Here is a 19947-nt window from a genome sequence, read left to right as displayed (position 1 = left end):
TAGGAGACAGTACCCTGTTAATACCTGGTGCTAGGAGACAATAGCCCTGTTAATACCTGGTGCTAGGAGACAGTACCCTGTTAATACCTGGTGCTAACATACATCCTGATCATAACTACATTTTCAGATATGTGATGATTAAAATCTGCATTGTGAACTGATTTTGATCAGATCTTGTGTAAACAGACAAAATCAGGATGGACGCATGATAGCAGCAGACAAATGGTGCTAGTGTGTAGGCCGTTATAACTGTGTGTGTGTAAGAACGCTGCAAGGTTTCTCATGTGTACGTATTACTTAATGTACACAACTTCAAAGACAGAACCTCTGCCAAAGTCAGTAAAACAGGATGTCAACATATCTCAAGGGTGTCTGAATTCTAGTCGTTCCTGAGCTATACTGTGGGTTGGGGTCAACCCTGATACTGTATAAGGAATGTTGCAAGGCAGGGCAGTTTGTTCCGTTCACAAAAACACCCCCCTTGCCTCACTCATAAGTGGCAAGATGTGGAAACAAGCACCGATGTCTCTTCACACTTGCTCAACTGTCTGAGGAAATGTGCAAACACAACGTCAAAAACAAATGCATACCTCTGGAACACAGTTATCAAGTGTTCTTAGAAGACAGGTGTGACTCATATCAGTGGTGTTAAGTTCAGACAGTGGGCATTGTGGGGTGTTGCCAGGCGTTGGCTCCCAGGCGGTATTTGCATAAGGACAAGTGTGTACTGTAGCTCAACAGGTAACTCAGGTGGTTTGAACCAGAGATGTTTGGGAAACCTCATCATAGTGTTGTTGACTCTAGCCTTGGACTGATAGCTGTATGAATGTAGGGGGCTTGGAAGGAATAAGGACTGTTGGGTRTGTGCACTGACCGAGGATTACTTGATGTTATTTTGCCTGCTATGTACAAAGGGTGCATTATAGAAACATATTTTAGTACAGATTGATGGTTATGCAGTATCATGTTGATCTGGTTAACGAGTCTCCTATAGGCAACAAAGAATTTGACAATCTTGAGAAAAAAATGTGCATCTGAAAATACCCTTTAACTCACCACTGAATTCTAAATGAACCCCTAGTACTTAGGGAGTTGTTTAGGTGCTACATGTTTGGATAGGTGTGTAAGCAATATGGCAACAAAAAAATCCACCCAGCCAATCATACTATATCCAATCCTTTGAGAGCTACAAGTAGGAGGGGCTATGGATTTCAACACAGAGCAAGTGTCGATACTGGGTGTTTCAGATACACAGATTCTGTGCATTTTATAGGAAGATTATATGACGTTCATACAATAGGGTTCCTAAGATGTTATTAAACACTTCCAGGCTTTGTGAAGATCTCATTACCTATTCAGCGCTGATCGGTGCATTATCTGCATATTGAACACACCGCCGTAACACTATAGAAAGTGACGCTAAACTGACAACACAGGAAAGGAGACGGCGTGGTTCTGGTTTTAATGCAAAGCACTTAACCTTTACTTGAAAGAAGGTAATATACATTAAGATACATTATGAGCAAAATCATTTAACAATGGATAGATAGGAAGATATCCTTTCTTCTCCACTCGCACCAGCCCCAGAGAGTAGTGCGAAATGTTACAGTTTTTCTTAGGAAGAAAACGGTGAGAAGCAGACCTAAAACTTGTCCAGGCATCTTTACTTGCTATGATACTGTAAAAAAAGGTTCTATATTAAGCAGTAGTCCATGTCATTAACATCCTCAATAACAAAAAACAAAACAGAAAAAAAATATTGTAAGGAAATTGATTTTTTTTTAATGGTTGCCCTCCAACTAAGTAGTTTAACCTCAAATGGACATATCATAAATAAATAGGGAAAGGGGAAAAAAAAAAAAAGTTTTACAAGCAAAGAATCCTCAATCCCAGCATGGCTGGAACTTCGTGGTCTTTCTTCCAAAATATTCACACTTAAGACCGTGTGACCACTACTATTCTTTTACAATCGTTTTTCTTTTTGATACTGTTGTCTTTTCTGTAGCAGGTACATCTGCAATCCCTTATCATGCTAAACACCTCCAAGTAAAGCAGGTTAAAATGCTGGTTGCCCTTTAAAATCTGAGTCAATTAATCTTGTCTTTCCTATCCTGGGTGGTTGGTGAGAAACGCTTTTCATAACAGAAAGTGATAGTAAACTCTGCATGAGAAAAGGAATTGGGTTTACAGCAAAGGAAGGTGTTTTTTAACCAAGCCTTAAACGACATCTTCTCCTCAGCTACAGTAGTAGTAGGGGGGAAGCCACTGGCATTATTATTCACATATACTCACCAATTCTAAAATTAAGTCATTTAAACGATCTTCTAGCTCAAATCCCAACAGCTTCAGCTGTTCTCCTTTTCTTCCGGACAAGATCCGTCAGTTAGCCAGCCGGCCAATCAGGTGCCAGGGAGGCGGCCCTAATTTTGTACACGTTTGAACAATTCTCTCCTCTGTAAAGAGGAAGGACACCAACAGTAGTTGACAACTGAAAAGTATGAATGTGTTGGTGATGCAGTGAGCTGGGACGATAAACTGAAAAGTATCAACACCGACCAATTATTGTGGACATTTGGCTGATATTGTTCATTACGATAAACTATAGGACCCTACTAGAGAAATGTGAAGTTTGAAATGAAATAAATTAGCTAATATGGGTGACTGTTAATGGGACAATTGATAGCTACAACATTCAAAGTAGTAGTAGTAGTAGTTGTAGGGGTAATATAAAAAATAACTGTGGTGCACATTAATGTTATAAACTTATCATTCAATTTATCGTGATAATTCAGTCAATTTATCGTGATATGGATTTTGGTCCATATCGCCCAGCTCTAGTGGGTTTGTAGTTGAGTTGGGTGTTGGTTGATCAGACTGAGTACATGTTCTTTGTGGTGGAACCACTCTTGCTAGACGTGTCGTCATGCGACTGGTAGCCAATCAGGAGCTTGATGGGGATACTCAGGCGCTCTTTATACTGTTGTCTGGAGAAAGAGAGAGAGATGAGAAAAAGAGAGGGAATGATGAATAGGTTCTCAGTACAGTCTTACACGCATTTCCGCCACCTAGTGGTGAACTAGAAACATTGCAGTGCTGTAATCTCAAAATGGATGACATTTCTGCCAACTAAACACTTTTTGTACTCCCGGAGTAACTTGAAGGTTAACCTTGTGACCATGAATGTTTTTCATTTGAATTCGTTCAACTTCAACACATATAATATACAGAAAACCTTCAGAATTCTCTCAATGTGCCCAAATGACATTGTGCACGTGCAAGATTCTCAATTGGATATTCTCAACTCCTCTGTCCTCTCCTCAACTTTTAAAACCGGTCAAAGGTAAGCAAGGAGAGGTTACCGGGGTGGAATCCCAAAATACATGCAAAAAGAAAATGTAGCTAGTTATATATACACACACGTATACATATATCTATATGTATGTGTATATATACACACACACGTATACATATATCTATATGTATGTGTATATATATACACACACACACACACATATCTGTATGTGTATATCTATCTATATGTATGTATATATTATTTAACTAGCAAGTCAGTTAAGAACAAATTCTTATTTTCAATGACGGCCTAGGAACAGTGGGTTAACTGCCTGTTTAGGGGCAGAACAACAGATTTGTACCTTGTAAGCTCGGCGATTTGAACTTGCAACCTTTCGATTACTGGTCCAACGCTCTAACCACTAGGCTACCCTGCCGCCCCATATATATATACACACACACACACACGTATGTATATATACACACATATGTATATATATGTGTATATACACGTATGCATATAAATATAGGTATACACATACATACGTATATACACATATGTATACATATATACACACACATACACAAATTTATATATACACCAATATATACACACACACATATATATTTATAAATAAATATATATATACACACACGTGAAACACACATACAAATATATAAACATATTTATACACACAAATATGTGTTTATATATGTATGTGTACATTTATATATAAATATACACAAACATATATGTGTGTAATATAAATATATATATACACACACAAATATATACACACATGTATACACACGTATATATATATGCACATGTATATATAAATATATATATACACACGTATATATACACACACATACTTACGTATGTGTGTATATGTATATATATATATATACACACACACACACTTATACACTTGTGTGTATATGTATGTGTAAATATATACATACACACATACTTGTATGCATACATGTGTGTGTATATATACACACATGTGTACACACATGTATATATATATATATATTATATACTTGTGTGTATATGTCTATGTGTATACATACTTGTGTGTATCTGTAGGTATGTATATATAGTATATATAATATATATATATATATATATATATATATATACACACACACATACATGTATATTTGTGTGTATCTTAGGTTATGTTATGTGAATATATATACATACACACCATACAGATATAACACCTATACGTATGTGTGTATATATATATATATATATATATACACACACACACCTATACGTATGTGTGTGTATATATATATATATATTTATGTGATATATGTATTCAACATAAATGTATTATATGTATGTTGTATATATACACAATATATACACACAACACATTTATATGTATATATATTTATGTGTATATATATACTATATATATATATACACATACATACACACCTTTACACACATTTATATGTATATTTGTGTGTATATATACACATATAAATGTGTGTAAAGATATGTATGTGTGTATAATGTGTATATATATATATATATACATACACACACATACATTTACACACAATATATATATATACACATACACACATACACTGCTCAAAAAAATAAAGGGAACACTTAACAACAATGTAACTCCAAGTCAATCACACTTCTGTGAAATCAACTGTCCACTTTAGGAAGCAACACTGATTCACAATAAATGTCACATGCTGTTGTGCAAATGGAATAGACAAAAGGTGGAAATTAATAGGCAATTAGCAGACACCCCAATAAAGGAGTGGTTCTGCAGGTGGTGACCACAGACCACCTCTCAGTTCCTATGCTTCCTGACTGATGTTTTTGGTCACTTTTGAATGCTGGCGGTGCTTTCACTCTAGTGGTAGCATGAGACGGAGTCTACAACCCCACAAGTGGCTCAGGTAGTGCAGCTCATCCAGGATGGCACATCAATGCGAGCTGTGGCAAAAAGGTTTGCTGTGTCTGTCAGCGTAGTGTCCAGAGCATGGAGGCGCTACCAGGAGACAGGCCAGTACATCAGGAGACGTGGAGGAGGCCGTAGGAGGACAACAACCCAGCAGCAGGACCACTACCTCCGCCTTTGTGCAAGGAGGAGCACTGCCAGAGCCCTGCAAAATGACCTCCAGCAGGCCACAAATGTGCATGTGTCTGCTCAAACGGTCAGAAACAGACTCAATGAGGGTGGTATGAGGACCCGACGTCCACAGGTGGGGGTTGTGCTTACAGCCCAACACCGTGCAGGACGTTTGGCATTTGCCAGAGAACACCAAGATTGGCAAATTCGCTGTGCTCTTCACAGATGAAAGCAGGTTCACATTGAGCACATGTGACAGACGTGACAGAGTCTGGAGACGCCGTGGAGAACGTTCTGCTGCTGCAACATCCTCCAGCATGACCGGTTTGGCGGTGGGTCAGTCATGGTGTGGGTGGCATTTCTTTGTGGGGCCGCACAGCCCTCCATGTGCTCGCCAGAGGTAGCCTGACTGCCATTAGGTACCGAGATGAGATCCTCAGACCCTTGTGAGACCATATGCTGGTGCGGTTGGCCCTGGGTTCCTCCTAATGCAAGACAATGCTAGACCTCATGTGGCTGGAGTGTGTCAGCAGTTCCTGCAAGGAGGAAGGCATTGATGCTATGGACTGGCCCGCCCGTTCCCCAGACCTGAATCCAATTGAGCACATCTGGGACATCATGTCTCGCTCCATCCACCAGCGCCACGTTGCACCACAGACTGTCCAAGAGTTGGCGGATGCTTCAGTCCAGGTCTGGGAGGAGATCCCTCAGGAGACCATCCGCCACCTCATCAGGAGCATGCCCAGGCGTTGTAGGGAGGTCATACAGGCACGTGGAGGCCACACACACACTACTGAGCCTCATTTTGACTTGTTTTAAGGACATTACATCAGTTGGATCAGCCTGTAGTGTGGTTTTCCACTTTAATTTTGAGCGTGACTCCAAATCCAGACCTTCATGGGTTGATAAATTTGATTTCCATTGATAATTTGTGTGATTTTGTTGTCAGCACATTCAACTATGTAAAGAAAAGTATTTAATAAGAATATTTCATTCATTCAGATCTAGGATGTGTTATTTTAGTGTTCCCTTTATTTTTTTGAGCAGTGTATATACATATACACACAAATACATACAACTAGCTACATTTCTTTACATCTATTTTGGGATTCCACCCCTGTAAATGTAATTTGCCTGAAGACATGCTATTTTTTAAATAAAACAATAAGTAGTGTGTCGTTATTTTTTTTAAAGTGTGCTTTTCTCCTCTAGCCCACCTGGTGTTCAACCTTCCCAAGTTCTCCCATGTCACCCCTCTCCTCCGTACACTCCACTGGCTTCCAGTCGAAGCTCGCTTCCACTACAAGACTGGTGTTTGCCTATGGAACAGCAAGGGGCACTGCCCCTCTCTACCTTCAGGGTATGCTCAAACCCTACACCCCAACCCAAGCACTCTGTTCTGCCTCCTCTGGTCTCTTGTCTCTCTCACCTGGTTAGTCATCTTAAGATGAATAGGTCGCTCTGGATAAGAGTGTCGGCTAAATGACTGAAAAGTAAATGTTAAATCAACACCTGTTTGAAAGGGGGTGTGGCTGAATTAAAGAACCCTCTTCTGCGTAGATACACTTGAGAATCCTCCACTGGAGGCAATTGAGGATAGGAAGAATTTCCAAACTGACACACGCCTACATTTGGTGACGGAGGAGTGGAGGACGGACTTCTACCCAATGGACAAAAGGAAAGAGATGTGACCCTACCCTATCGCCACGATGGCTTCCTTGTTCTGACAGTTCCCAGTCCAGATGGATATTTTATCTCCCTTGGGTCTGACGTTGACCACCGCTCCACACACGTCTTCACTGGCCTCGTCAAACGACTCGCCGATTAAACACAACAGCTGCAACACACAAATCAAGTACACGATACTCGAGAATAAATAACATGTTATTTACCCGTTAATTCACTGTCTAGCAACCCGTCCTTAACAGCAGATTATTCAATACTCTGGTAGTATAGTCATGAAGAGTTGCAGGAGGGTTGTGTTCATCAAAGCGATGAAAACTGACTGAAAGATGGAGGCTCTACCTGGACCATTGCAATGTTTTTGTTGTGCCCTAATGAATACTACACAGCCCAGGGTCAAATTCATTAGAGTACACAACTGAAAACATTTTGCAATGGAAAACAAAAATGAGCCTTTCCTTCGGTCCCGTTTGCTGCCTAATGAACAGGACCCAGGTTCAGGCATAATGATACTTACTGTCTCCATCCAGTAGCGGTCAAGGTCGATTTGTCTTTGCTGTTTGCTGAGGGTCATCAGCCACCTCCCACCCAGCTTGTTCTTGTCATCCTCCCACATAGGCTTCACCCCATCCTGACACACAGTGGTGGAGGAACGTTAGCGCACAACTTGACCACCAACGTACATCCTGGGCCCGTATTCATGAAGCGTATTACAGTATCTAGGATCAGTTTAGACCATAATGAATAACATTAAAAGGATAAGAGGGACCTGATCCTAGACCAGGGTTTCCTCAAACTCTGTTCTGGCCCCCCTGGGTGCATGTTTGTGTTTTTGCAAAAGCACTACACAACTGATTCAAATAATCAACTAATCATCAAGCATTGATCATTTAAATCAGCTGTCCAGTGTTAGGGCAAAAACGGGCACCCCCCCTGGGGTCCCGAGGGCAAAGTTTGGGAAACACTGTCCTAGATCATCAGTCCTCAGAGGGGCTTTATGTTTTCATTCAACATCATTAACTTGACAACGTACAGAAGAGCGACATGTCCTCTGATAGGATACTGTTTGTTTCAGAAGTCCACTTACCTTAAATAAGCAGTAGTCACAGCCGAAGCCTAACTTACTGGGCTGCTGTATGTGGTTATATAATCTACAACACACAACCAAGAGGCACACTTAAACACAGGCCTACAGATAAAATAATATTAGACACTATGATTATAAAATGATAGTGAGACAATTGATAGTTCCATGCCATTCTCCATTTTGATTTTGGAGAGAAGTCATGAGGCACAACATTCAGGGCACAGATAGCAATACATGGCATAGAACTGCCACAGTTAAAATGTCCATTCTGTAGAATAAATTTCTAGCTGCAAATGAACATTCTGCTCTGCTGAACAGGAAATGGTCCCTTTATTCAACACTGATTGTTATGATGACGACATAGGATGGAGAGGTAGATTAAGGGGTGGTGATGTGGATTAGGAGGGAGGAGGAAGAGGAGCAGAGAGAAAGAGGGAGAGGAAGAGTACTCACGCCCAGAAGTCTTCCACTGTGTCAAACTTTGCGATGAGACGGAGGTTCTCTGTCCAGCTTTTGGTCTTGTCATTTTTGAAATACCACAGCGCCCATCTGAAGTGAGAGGACACAGTCAGAGATTCCCCATCGCACTCCCCGGTCCGCACAGACAGAGGCTTCTATTTGTCTTTAGTGGGCTAATCTTTTACCATCTGCAACTATCAGAGTGACCAGTCAATGTGTCGGTCTGCATATCAACAGCAGTAACAGTTATGGAAATGCATGAATTGATATACATCAGCCAAACCAGGGCTAAATTCTAACATAACAGCAAATGTAATAAAGCGTCCAACAGCAGACCTACAATCAATGACGCGTCCAACAGTCCGTTCTACACAACGTACAGCAAATAAAGGAAAGATTTTCATAGCAACTACTTAATGGGTAGAAAAGGAAGGTTACGGTATGGAATGTTGATGTCATGTTGCTCTGCCTATAAAAATCCATTCTTAAATGGAAGAAGTTTGGAACCACAAAGACCTTTCATAGAGCTGGCCACCCAGCCAAACTGAGCAATCTGGGGAGAAGGGCCTTGGTCAGGAAGGTGACCAAGAACCCAATGGTCACTCTTACAGAGTTCCTCTGTGGAGATGGGAGAACCTTCCAGAAGGACAACCATCTCTGCAGCACTCCACCAGTCAGGCCTTTATGGTAGTGGCCAGACAGAAGCCACTCCTCAGTAAAAGGCACCTAAAGCCCCTCAGACCATAACAAACAAGATTTTCTGGTCTGATGAAACCAAGATCGAACTCTTTCGCCTGAACGCCAAGCGGCATGTCTGGAGGAAACCTGGCACCATCCCTACGGTGAAGCATGGTGGTGGCAGTATCATGCTGTGTTGATGTTTTTCAGCAGCAGGGACTAGGAAACTAGACAAGATTGAGGGAAAGATGAACGGAGCAAAGTACAGAGATCTCCTTGATAAAAACCTGCTCAAGAGCGAGCGCTCAGGATCTTAGACTGGGGCGAAGGTTCACCTTCCAACAGGACAACGACCCTAAGAAGACAGCCAAGACAATGCAGGAGTGGCTTCGGGTCAAGTCTCTGAATGTCCTTGAGTGGCCCAACCAGAGCCCGGACTTGAATCCGATCCAACATCTCTGGAGAGACATGAAAATGGCTGTGCAGCGACGCTCCCCATCCAACTTGAGCTTGAGAGGATCTGCAGAGAATAATGGGAGAAACTCCCCAAATACAGGTGTGCCACGCTTGTAGTGTCATAACCAAGAAGATTCGAGGCTGTATTCGCTGCCAAAGGTGCTTCAACAGGGTCTGAATACTTATATAAATGTGATATTTCAGTTTTTTTTTTATTATTTATACATTTATTATTTATAAATTTGCAAACATTTATAAAAAACGTTTTGCTTTGTCATTATGGGGTATTGTGTATAGATTGAGAGGGGAAAACAATTTAATCCATTTAAGAATAATTCTGTAACATAACAAAACATGGAAAAAGTCAAGGGGCCTAAATACTTTCCGAAGGCACTGTATGTTATTGCCTATGCATTCATTTCCCCATCGTGTACAACAGCAAGTGTAAGTAACATGCATATATACATGTTGAATAGCAGAACCAGGCAGTCTTCCATTGTTCACCAGTCCTACCATTATTATATCATCCCTTTCCCAGGAAGGGCAGTGTTGTAGGGGAGGGGGGGATGAGAGGGAGGGGTGGATAGGGCATGGCCTGAACCCTGTGCCCCCCGCCATACAAAATGTATACCCACGCCCCTCCTGGTCCCTTCCTGAAAAGACCTCCGTGGTTAATTATCACACTGACTATCAGTAGAGAAGTAGGCTAGAGAGGAAGCACTCTAATGTTGCCCCACTGAAACATATGTTATTATTACACAACACCAGTGTTGGGACGAGAAAACACTTGGCGTGACTCGTCTGGTGAACCAGGTTGAGGTCATAGACATATGTAAACAAAAACACTAATGTGTCAGTTAAGGTAAAGTGGTCTACACTACTGCTGTTGGGGTCCTGAAGAAAAGACAAAACTAAAGGGATGTTGAGCCACGTACCCTTAAACAGTGTGTTGAAGTCCAGAACTCCCTACAACACAGTCACACAGTGTGTGTATATTGAGTGACTCCAGACTTCCTAGTCCCTAGCATCACCCAGAAAAACATCAGCAGGAGGAAGAGGTTGCACAAGGCTTGTTTTTTCTCTGGCGGCGGCGGCGTAACCACAAATTAGTCAGAGCTGAAAAGTACCAACTCCAAAACCAATGTTGATCAAAAAGAGGCTTATGTGGTGTGCGTGGCAGGAGGCGTAGGCATGGCTGAATTTTAGAGCCCCCCCCCCCCATCCCATCTTGGCAGTGTAGAATTTCCTGCAATTCTAAACATGTCTCCATGGAGCGGAGCATGTTTTGCAGTWTTAAAGCCAATTTCCTGCAATTCTATGTATTTTTCCATGGCTAATGCTGTGTGTTATTTTGCTTAAACATAATAACAAAAATAAATACTACTAAATTCATTGTTTTGGGAATTTTCAATTCTCCCATTCTATCATTGATGTAGGTGACTGTTAGTTCTCAAAGATAATAAAAAACCTATAGGTACATTATCTTTTCTATATACTTTATATCTGGTTTTAGTTGTGTTCGTTTTATTTATATTATACACTACCGGTCAAAAGTTTCAGAACTCCTACTCACGCAAAGGTTTTTCTTAATTTTTTATATTTCCACATTGTAGAATAATAGATAAACTATTAAACTATTAACTATTAAGTACTGCAGTGCATCTCCTCCTCATGGACTGCACCAGATTTGCCAGTTTTTGCTGTGAGATGTTACCCCACGCTTCCACCAAGGCACCTGCAAGTTCCCAGACATTTCTGGGGGGGAATGGCCCTAGCCTTCACCCTCCAATCCAACAGGTTCCAGATGTGCTCAATGGGATTGAGATCCGGGCTCTTCGCTGGCCATGGCAGAACACTGACATTCCTGTCTTGCAGGAAATCACAAGCAGTATGGCTGGTGGAATTGTCATGCTGGAGGGTCATATCAGGATGAGCACCACATGAGGGAAGAGGATGTCTTCCCTGTAACGCACAGCGTTGAGATGCCTGCAATGACAACAAGCTCAGTCTGATGATGCTGTGACACACCACCCCAGACCATGACAGACCCTCCACCTCCAAATCGATCCCGCTCCAGAGTACAGGCCTCGGTGTAACGCTCATTCCTTCAATGATAAACGCTAATCCGCCCATCCCCCATGGTGAGACAAAACCGCGACTCGTCAGTGAAGAACACTTTTTGCCAGTCCTGTCTGGTGCAGCAACGGTGGGTTTGTGCCCATAGTCGACGTCGTTGCCGGTGATGTCCTGCCTTACAACAGGCCTACAAGCGCTCAGTCCAGCCTCTCTCAGCCTATTGCGGACAGTCTGAGCACTGATGGAGGGATTGTGCGTTCCTGGTGTAACTCGGGCAGTTGTTTGTTTGCCTGTCCCCGCAGGTGTGATGTTCGGATGTACCGATCCTGTGGAGGTTTTGTTACACGTGGTCTGCCACTGCGAGGAACATCAGCTGTCGGCCCCGTCTCCCTGTAGCGTCTCCCTACAGCTGTCTTAGGCGTCTCACAGTACAGACATTGCAATTTATTGCCCTGGCCACATCTGCAGTGCTCATGCCTCCTTGCAGCATGCCTAAGGCACGTTCACGCAGATGAGCAGGGACCCTGGGCATCTTTCTTTTTGTGTTTTTCAGAGTCAGTAGAAACACCTCTTTAGTGTCCTAAGTTTTCATAACTGTGACCTTATTTCCTACCGTCTGTAAGCGTCTTAACGACCGTTCCACAGGTGCATGTTCATTAATTGTTTATGGTTCATTGAACAAGCATAGGAAACAGTGTTTAAACCCTTTACATTTTAGATCTGGTTTAGTTATTTGGTTTTTACGAAATTATCTTTGAAAGACTGTCCTGAAAAAGGGCGTTTCCTTTTTTGCGAGTTCAGCAACCAAAGAAGTATAAACATACCAAAAATACACTGCTCAAAAAAATAAAGAGGAACACTTAAACAACACAATGTACTCCAAGTCAATCACACTCTGTGAAATCAAACTGTCCACTTAGGAAGCAAACTAATTGACAATACATTTCACATGCTGTTGTGCAAATGGATAGACAAAAGGTGGAAATTATAGGCAATTAGCCAGACACCCCCAATAAAGGAGTGATTCTGCAGGTGGTGACCACAGACCACTTCTCAGTTCCTATTGCTTCCTGGTGATGTTTTGGTCACTTTTGAATGCTGGCGGTGCTCTCACTCTAGTGGTAGCATGAGACGGAGTCTACAACCACACAAGTGGCTCAGGTAGTGCAGCTCATCCAGGATGGCACATCAATGCGAGCTGTGGCAAGAAGGTTTGCTTTGTGTCTGTCAGCTAGTGTCCAGAGCATGGAGGCGCTACCAGAGAGACAGGCCCAGTACATCAGGAGAACGTGGAGGAGGCCGTAGGAGGGCAACAAACCCAGCAGCAGGACCGCACCTCCGCCTTTGAGCAGAGAGGAGCACTGCCAGAGCCCTGCAAAATGAACCTCCCAGCAGGCCACAAATGTGCATGTGTCAGCATATGGTCTCACAAGGGCTCTGAGGATCTCATCTCGGTACCTAATGGCAGTCAGGCTACCTCTGGCGAGCACATGGAGGGCTGTGCGGCCCACAAAGAAATGCCACCCCACACCATGACTGACCCACCGCCAAACCGGTCATGCTGGAGGATGGTGCAGGCAGCAGAACGTTCTCCACGGCGTCTCCAGACTCTGTCACGTCTGTCACATGTGCTCAATGTGAACCTGCTTTCATCTGTGAGAGCACCAGCGAATTTGCCAATCTTGGTTCTCTGGCAAATGCCAAACGTCCTGCACGGTGTTGGGCTGTAAGCACAACCCCACCTGTGGACGTCGGGCCCTCTACCACCCTCATGGAGTCTGTTTCTGACCGTTTGAGCAGACACATGCACATTTGTGGCCTGCTGGAGGTCATTTTGCAGGGCTCTGGCAGTGCTCCTCCTGCTCACAAGGCGGAGGTAGTGGTCCTGCTGCTGGGTTGTTGCCTCCTACGGCCTCCTCCACGTCTCCTGATGTACTGGCCTGTCTCTGGTAGCGCCTCCATGCTCTGGACACTACGCTGACAGCACGACAGCAAACCTTTTGCCACAGCTCGCATTGACTGTGCACTCTCGCGCACTCGCACGCTACACTACCTGAGCCACTTGTGTGGGTTGTAGACTCCGTCTCATGCTACCACTAGAGTGAGAGCACCGCCAGCATTCAAAATTGACCAAAACATCAGCCAGGAAGCATAGGAACTGAGGTGTCGTCTGTGGTCACCACCTGCAGAATCACTCCTTTATTGGGGGTGTCTGGCTAATTGCCTATAATTTCCACCTTTTGTCTATTCCATTTGCACAACAGCATGTGAAATTTATTGTCAATCAGTGCTGCTTCCTACGTGGACAGTTTGATTTCACAGAAGTGTGATTGACTTGGAGTTACATTGTGTTGTTTAAGTGTTCCCTTTATTTTTTTGAGCAGTGTATTTTATATTTGAGATTATTCAAATAGCCACCCGTTGCCTTGACGACAGTTTGGCACACTCTTGGCATTCTCTCAACCAGCTTCATGAGGTAGTCACCTGGAATGCATTTCAATTAACAGGTGTGCCTTGTTAAAAGTTCATTTGTGGAATTTCTTTCCTTCTTAATGCGTTTGAGCCAATCAGTTGTGTTGTGACAAGGTAGGGGGGTATCCAGAAGAACGCCCTAGTTGGTAAAAGACCAAGTCCATATTATGGCAAGAACAGCTCAAATAAGCAAAAAGAAACAGTCCATCATTACTTTACAGTCCCTCCAGGATATTTTTGTGATTTCTGTGGTCCAAAAAATGCTAGATTTTGCGGGAGCTATTCTGAAATTCTGCGATGTTTTTTTTTTACACATTAATTTCATATAAAGCAACAAAAAGTAATGTGCTAGGCCGATTTTAAACAGAATACATAATACAAAAACCATTAGAAACATCTAAAGTACTCAATTTTGTTTATTTTTTCAGAACGAACAGCTCTGTCAAAATCCATTCACACATTCACTCACACCTCTCCATCAGACTTGGGGCTTGCTATCAACACGAGATGCGCCTCCCATTCCCACTCCCTCAACAAMAAAAAAAAAGCCCAAATAGATTAAAAGCTGATTAATCGCTTTCAATTTGAGGATTGATTTGTATTCAAAATATTTCAGATTGCGATTTTTTCTGAAAGGGTTGCAAGGGAGATGAAGAACAGAAAACGCAAAAATAGAGTATTGTGGTTAATATGTACTTTTAAAACAGTATTACCATTTCTAAAAAATCCAGAAAGATTTTAACTTAATACGGATCACAGAGTTTAAAACGGCAAAGCTGACAAATTGCACTCAATGCTTTGAGCAACGCTCTCCATAGACAGACTGGGGAGAGCAGAGTGCCGACCACCCTACTAAAGCCAAGGTTAGCGGAGTAAAAGTTTGAGTAAAACGCCACACCTTGATTCTTTCAGCGCTTGCCAGTCGTCCCTGCTACTACTTCAGTCATGGTGAACTGTCGCTGCTGTGGGAACTGTTCTGACAGTCACATATGCTTTGCTGATTCGAAGTGACTTGATTGTCGACTTTCTCTTGTTTCCAAAAAACATTTGGAAATTGTTGTGCACGGTTTTTAGCTGTTATTTTTGTTGGCAAATGAGATTGACTTCTGTTCATTGCACTGCCTGTCAGCCATCACCCATCATCTTCGCACGCGAATAGACTGACAGCAAGGGGGATCGGTAACAGTGCAGTAATTGGTCAAAATTACAAACCCGCTTTTGATTGGACTCTTTTACGTGCAAAAAGTGCGGGAATTGGTCAAAACTGCGAGCTCTCACATAATATGCGCTGATTGGTTGATTTTGCATTGAATTATGTGATTGCAGAATCCTGGAGGGACTGACTTTAAGGCATGAAAGTCAGTCAATACGGAAAATGTAAAGAACTTTGAAAGTTTATTCAATTGCAGTCGCAAAAAACAAGCGCTATGATGAAACTGGCTCTCATGAGGACCGCCACAGGAATGGAAGACCCAGAGTTACCTCTGCTGCAGAGGATTAGAGTTACCAGCCTCAGAAATTGCAGCCCAAATAAATGTTTCAGAGTTCAAGTAACAGACAAATCTCAACATCAACTGTTCAGAGGAGACGGTGTGAATGAGGCCTTCATGGTCAAATTGCTGCAAAGAAACCACTACTAAAGGACACCAATAAAAAGAAAAGACTTGCTTGGGCCAAGAAACACAAGCAATGGACAATTTGGAAATTTGTCCTTTGGTCTGGAGTCCAAATGTGAGATTTTTGGTTCTAACCGCTTGTCTTTGTAATGCGGTGTGGGTGAACGGATGATCTCTGCATGTATATTTCCCACCGTGATGCATGGAGGAGGTGGTGTGGGGGTGCTTTGCTGGTGACACTGATTTATTTATAATTCAAGGCACACTTAACCAGCGTGGCTATCACAGCATTCTGTAACGATATGCCATCCCATCTTGTTTGGGCTTAGTGGGCCTATCAGTTGTTTTTCAACAGGACTATGACCCAACATACCTCCAGGCTCTGTAAGGGCTATTTTACCAAGGAAGAGTAAAATGACCTGGCCTCCACAATCCCCCGACATCAACCAAATTGAGATGTTTGGGATGAGTCGGAACGCAGAGTGAAGGAAAAGCAGCCAACAAGTGCTCAGCATACGTGGAAACTCCTTCAAGACTGTTGGGAAAGCATTCCAGGTGAAGCTGGTTGAGAGGATGCCAAGAGTGTGCAAAGCTGTCATCAAGACAAAGGGTGGCTCCTTTGAAGAATCTCAAATATATTTCGATAAAAAAAAAAATGTGTTGGTTACTATGATTCCATGTGTTTTCATAGTTCTGATGTCTACACTATGATTCAACAAATAGTAAAAATAAAACCAATGAATGAGTAGGTGTTCTAAAACTGGACCGGTAGTGTATATTATATTTATATACACACACATTCATACGTGTACACACACACACAAAACACTGTGGACATAGGTGGCCCTAAATAACGCTTAGGCGGCCTGCCCAAGGATGTCAATGGCAGAAAAATCCCTGCGAATAGAATCTGAAATCCACTGGTCTAGGATCAAGTTTTTCAAACAGGACAAAATACCAGAACTATGGAGTTTTAAAGCATCAGAATGGCCCATAATCTGTGGTTAGGGAGGTACAGCATCCACCTGAGGCAGGGACAGGACAAACAGAAAGGTCTAGAGTGGGTCTACTGAGGCAGTGTTTTATGTCAGCAGTTCTACCCGGTCCGATGTACTGCCTACAGTAGTCTATGGCCTGGCTCCCTATTCAAAAGACAGCCACTCGATTGGATGTGCTAGAACAGAAAAAAGTGATGATATCACAATGTCAAATCTGTAGAGCGCAAGTTTGATCAGCTTTGTTCTTCATCTAGGTTTAGGGCTAAAGCTAGCTGTGAGCATGTGAATGGAAATATTTTAGGAAGCACCAAAGCATTTTGGCCTAGTGAGCGTGACCCTAGTATCCCCATCTGTGTTGTGTTCATTTGGGAACACAATAATAACACGTTTTAAAAGGTTTTGCAACTAATAAAAAAATACTTAATTTCTTATTGGACAAGTCCAGTTCTGATTGTCATTTCCCTTCCGGTTGGTATCTAATGAATGAACATGACCCTGGGGTTTATTCACTAGGAACAAAACGGAAGCCAACAGAACGAAAGAGGGAGGGACCTACCTGAAATTGTCCAATAGAAACTCTTGTTTTTGTTGCAGTACCCCAGCAATGTAATCATTAGTCCAAACAGTTGCGTTTTGCAACAAAAACAAGTTTCTATTGGACAAATTCAGGTTTGTCCCCCCCTAGTGAATATACTCCTGGTGTCAACGCTGAGCAGCAGATGTGTTGTAATCAGCAGCCAGTTGTCAGCAAAGTGGAAATATTGTACCAAACAAGCACCGCTTCCAGCCCAAACAGCTACAGGACAGACATAAGTCACATACAAGTCTTACAGAGCACCCGGGTCAGAGAGAAAGTCTCAGCTATTTAGTGGCGATTCCACTGTAGTGAGTCATGGGCTACAGTGGCAGAGTAAGGAGCCCCTCTCTGTATTTACCTATGGTGAATAATATGGTAATCACAGGCAGAGTAGATTCAATGATGAGACATCTCGTCTAATCCTATCTGTTATGCTATATAAAGCTGATAGCACATGCAACAATCAGTAACACAGGTAGCCTTAAACATAGGCTATTACTTTGCAGAATAACTACCACACAAAAAGTTGTCTCATTTACTAATTGTAATGCACAAAAGCAGACAGACACACGGTACCCATACTTGTTTTGCAGGGGGTGTTTGATGTACTGCTCAGAACCAGTGACCACAGGTGGTGCAGTGGGAATTACTTCAGGTTGGGGCTCTTCTGTTTCAGGTGCATTCTGGATGGGATGACACAGCAAAAACATTCATCAGTACAATATTAGCTGTTTGCAGGAAATCTGACATCCTTAGACCCATCCTGCCAATAGCTCCTAACATCATATCAAAATCAAGGACAATTATGGAAACTAACTGGGGCAGCAGGTAGCCTAGTGGTTAGAGCGTTTGGGCCAGTAACTGAAAGGTTGCTAGATCGAATCCACGAGCTGACATGGTAAAAATCTGTCATTCTGCTCCTGAACAAGTCTTAACTGACTTGCCTAGTTAAACAAAGGTTACATTTAATAAAACTACTACAGACACTAAATACCTGTGCATTATATCTACTACTGAATGATACATACAATGCCTCTACATGTCTACTGAATATCTACCAACATCTCTGTAGGAGATGCTGAAGATCTAGACTTCCACTATTGAAAGATCTAGAACAAGGGGATGTGAGGTGACAATGGCTAGCTGTTTTGTCAATGTGGTTAGCTAGGTAGCTACGTTTTCTGTTCACCTGAGACTAAGCCAAACGTTTGTGTAGTTAGCCATTGCTAATAGCTACTACTACTAGAGAGCCACATGTGATTGAAACTCTTGCTACTACTCGGTAGCTAGCTCCTAAGTAGTTAGCTAGACCGTCCATATGTTTCATCTCTGATTCATTGATTCGCCGCAAGTCATGCGCCTGCTGGATGGGGCTGATTCCAAGATAGCTAACTACTTCAGTTGACTGGATGACTCACTCACTAGTACGTTAACTAGCCAACTAAACCATTTTTAACGTTAACTTCTACAGTTGCTAGTTAGCTAATTCAATAATGTCAGATTGTCGTATAGCTAATTGGGAACAATTTAGCACGCTAACTAGGTTTACAACTAGTAATTCATTCAATTTGGCCCCAAAACAGGTCAATTTGTGCAAAAAAAATGCAGATTCAAATGAGCAAGCCCCATGGCAGCAAGTTAGTTAACGTTAGCTATCAGGCTAGCTAGCTATAGTTAGCAAGGTAACATTCACGTAAAATCTAAGTTAGCTAACACAGCACAGACACACGTGTCTAGATGTCACCATTTTTTATCGTGTAAATAAAACCAATCACAAATACGATCAATAGTTTTGAAAGGACACAGTAACAGTGTAATATATTGAATTGTATTGACTCAATGAACCAAGTAGGAACTACCTAGCTATGTCCAGTCACTCCCTGCCAACAGTCTCCAATGCCACCCCCTAAATCCATCGCTAGCATTGCTGAGCATGTTGGAACCAGACACCCGCACTTTCACAGACCCTGGAGCAAAATATTCCGTTAAAACCTGGTAGATTTAAATCCTATAAGATGAAACTTAACGAAATAAAAAAAGGATGGATTCTACATTCAGTTTTTATTCGTGAAATGTCCACATACCTCGATCTCGCTTACCGGCTCCGAAGTCGCCATCTTGCCTGTAAAAATGATCCTGTCCGTTCGGAGCTGGTGCGTCACGAATCACTCAAAAATATACGGAAGCCTTTTTAGCTCAAGAGCATGTGAATGGCAGAAAGCCCGCTATCTCTGACAGTAGACTTTTCATACGCAGGCATATTATCACTATTTATTCCAATTATAATACTACAAATATTTAAGTCTCCACTACACTGTGACAAAGGAATGGACCCGGGGAATCTATCTTTTTTTGTTCTACTGGTTACCATCTATTCCCAAAAGTACATTCTTGAGGGCCTACACACACATATCTAATCAGGGGTATTGCCATCTGTTATGTTCAC

General features: G+C 42.3%; 1 protein-coding gene across 1 annotated transcript; it reads right to left on the bottom strand.

Annotated features, from left to right (window-relative positions):
- Positions 1–1453: 1453 nt before the first annotated feature.
- On the bottom strand, positions 1454–19691 carry LOC111951941 (eukaryotic translation initiation factor 4E-like). The gene is made up of 7 exons (XM_023970310.2): positions 19586–19691; positions 18084–18184; positions 8623–8718; positions 8170–8233; positions 7600–7713; positions 7097–7236; positions 1454–2984 (listed from the first exon to the last, which is right to left on the bottom strand). The coding sequence occupies exons 1-7, from the start codon at positions 19616–19618 to the stop codon at positions 2870–2872; spliced, it is 663 nt and encodes a 220-aa protein (XP_023826078.1). The 5' UTR covers positions 19619–19691; the 3' UTR covers positions 1454–2869.
- Positions 19692–19947: the final 256 nt, after the last annotated feature.

The sequence above is a fragment of the Salvelinus sp. IW2-2015 genome, linkage group LG25 (genome assembly GCF_002910315.2).
Source record: "Salvelinus sp. IW2-2015 linkage group LG25, ASM291031v2, whole genome shotgun sequence".
In the NCBI taxonomy this organism is placed as follows: Eukaryota; Metazoa; Chordata; class Actinopteri; order Salmoniformes; family Salmonidae; genus Salvelinus; species Salvelinus sp. IW2-2015.
The sequence above is the reverse complement of the archived record's forward strand: the minus strand, read 5'-3'. Positions and strand labels throughout refer to the sequence as shown.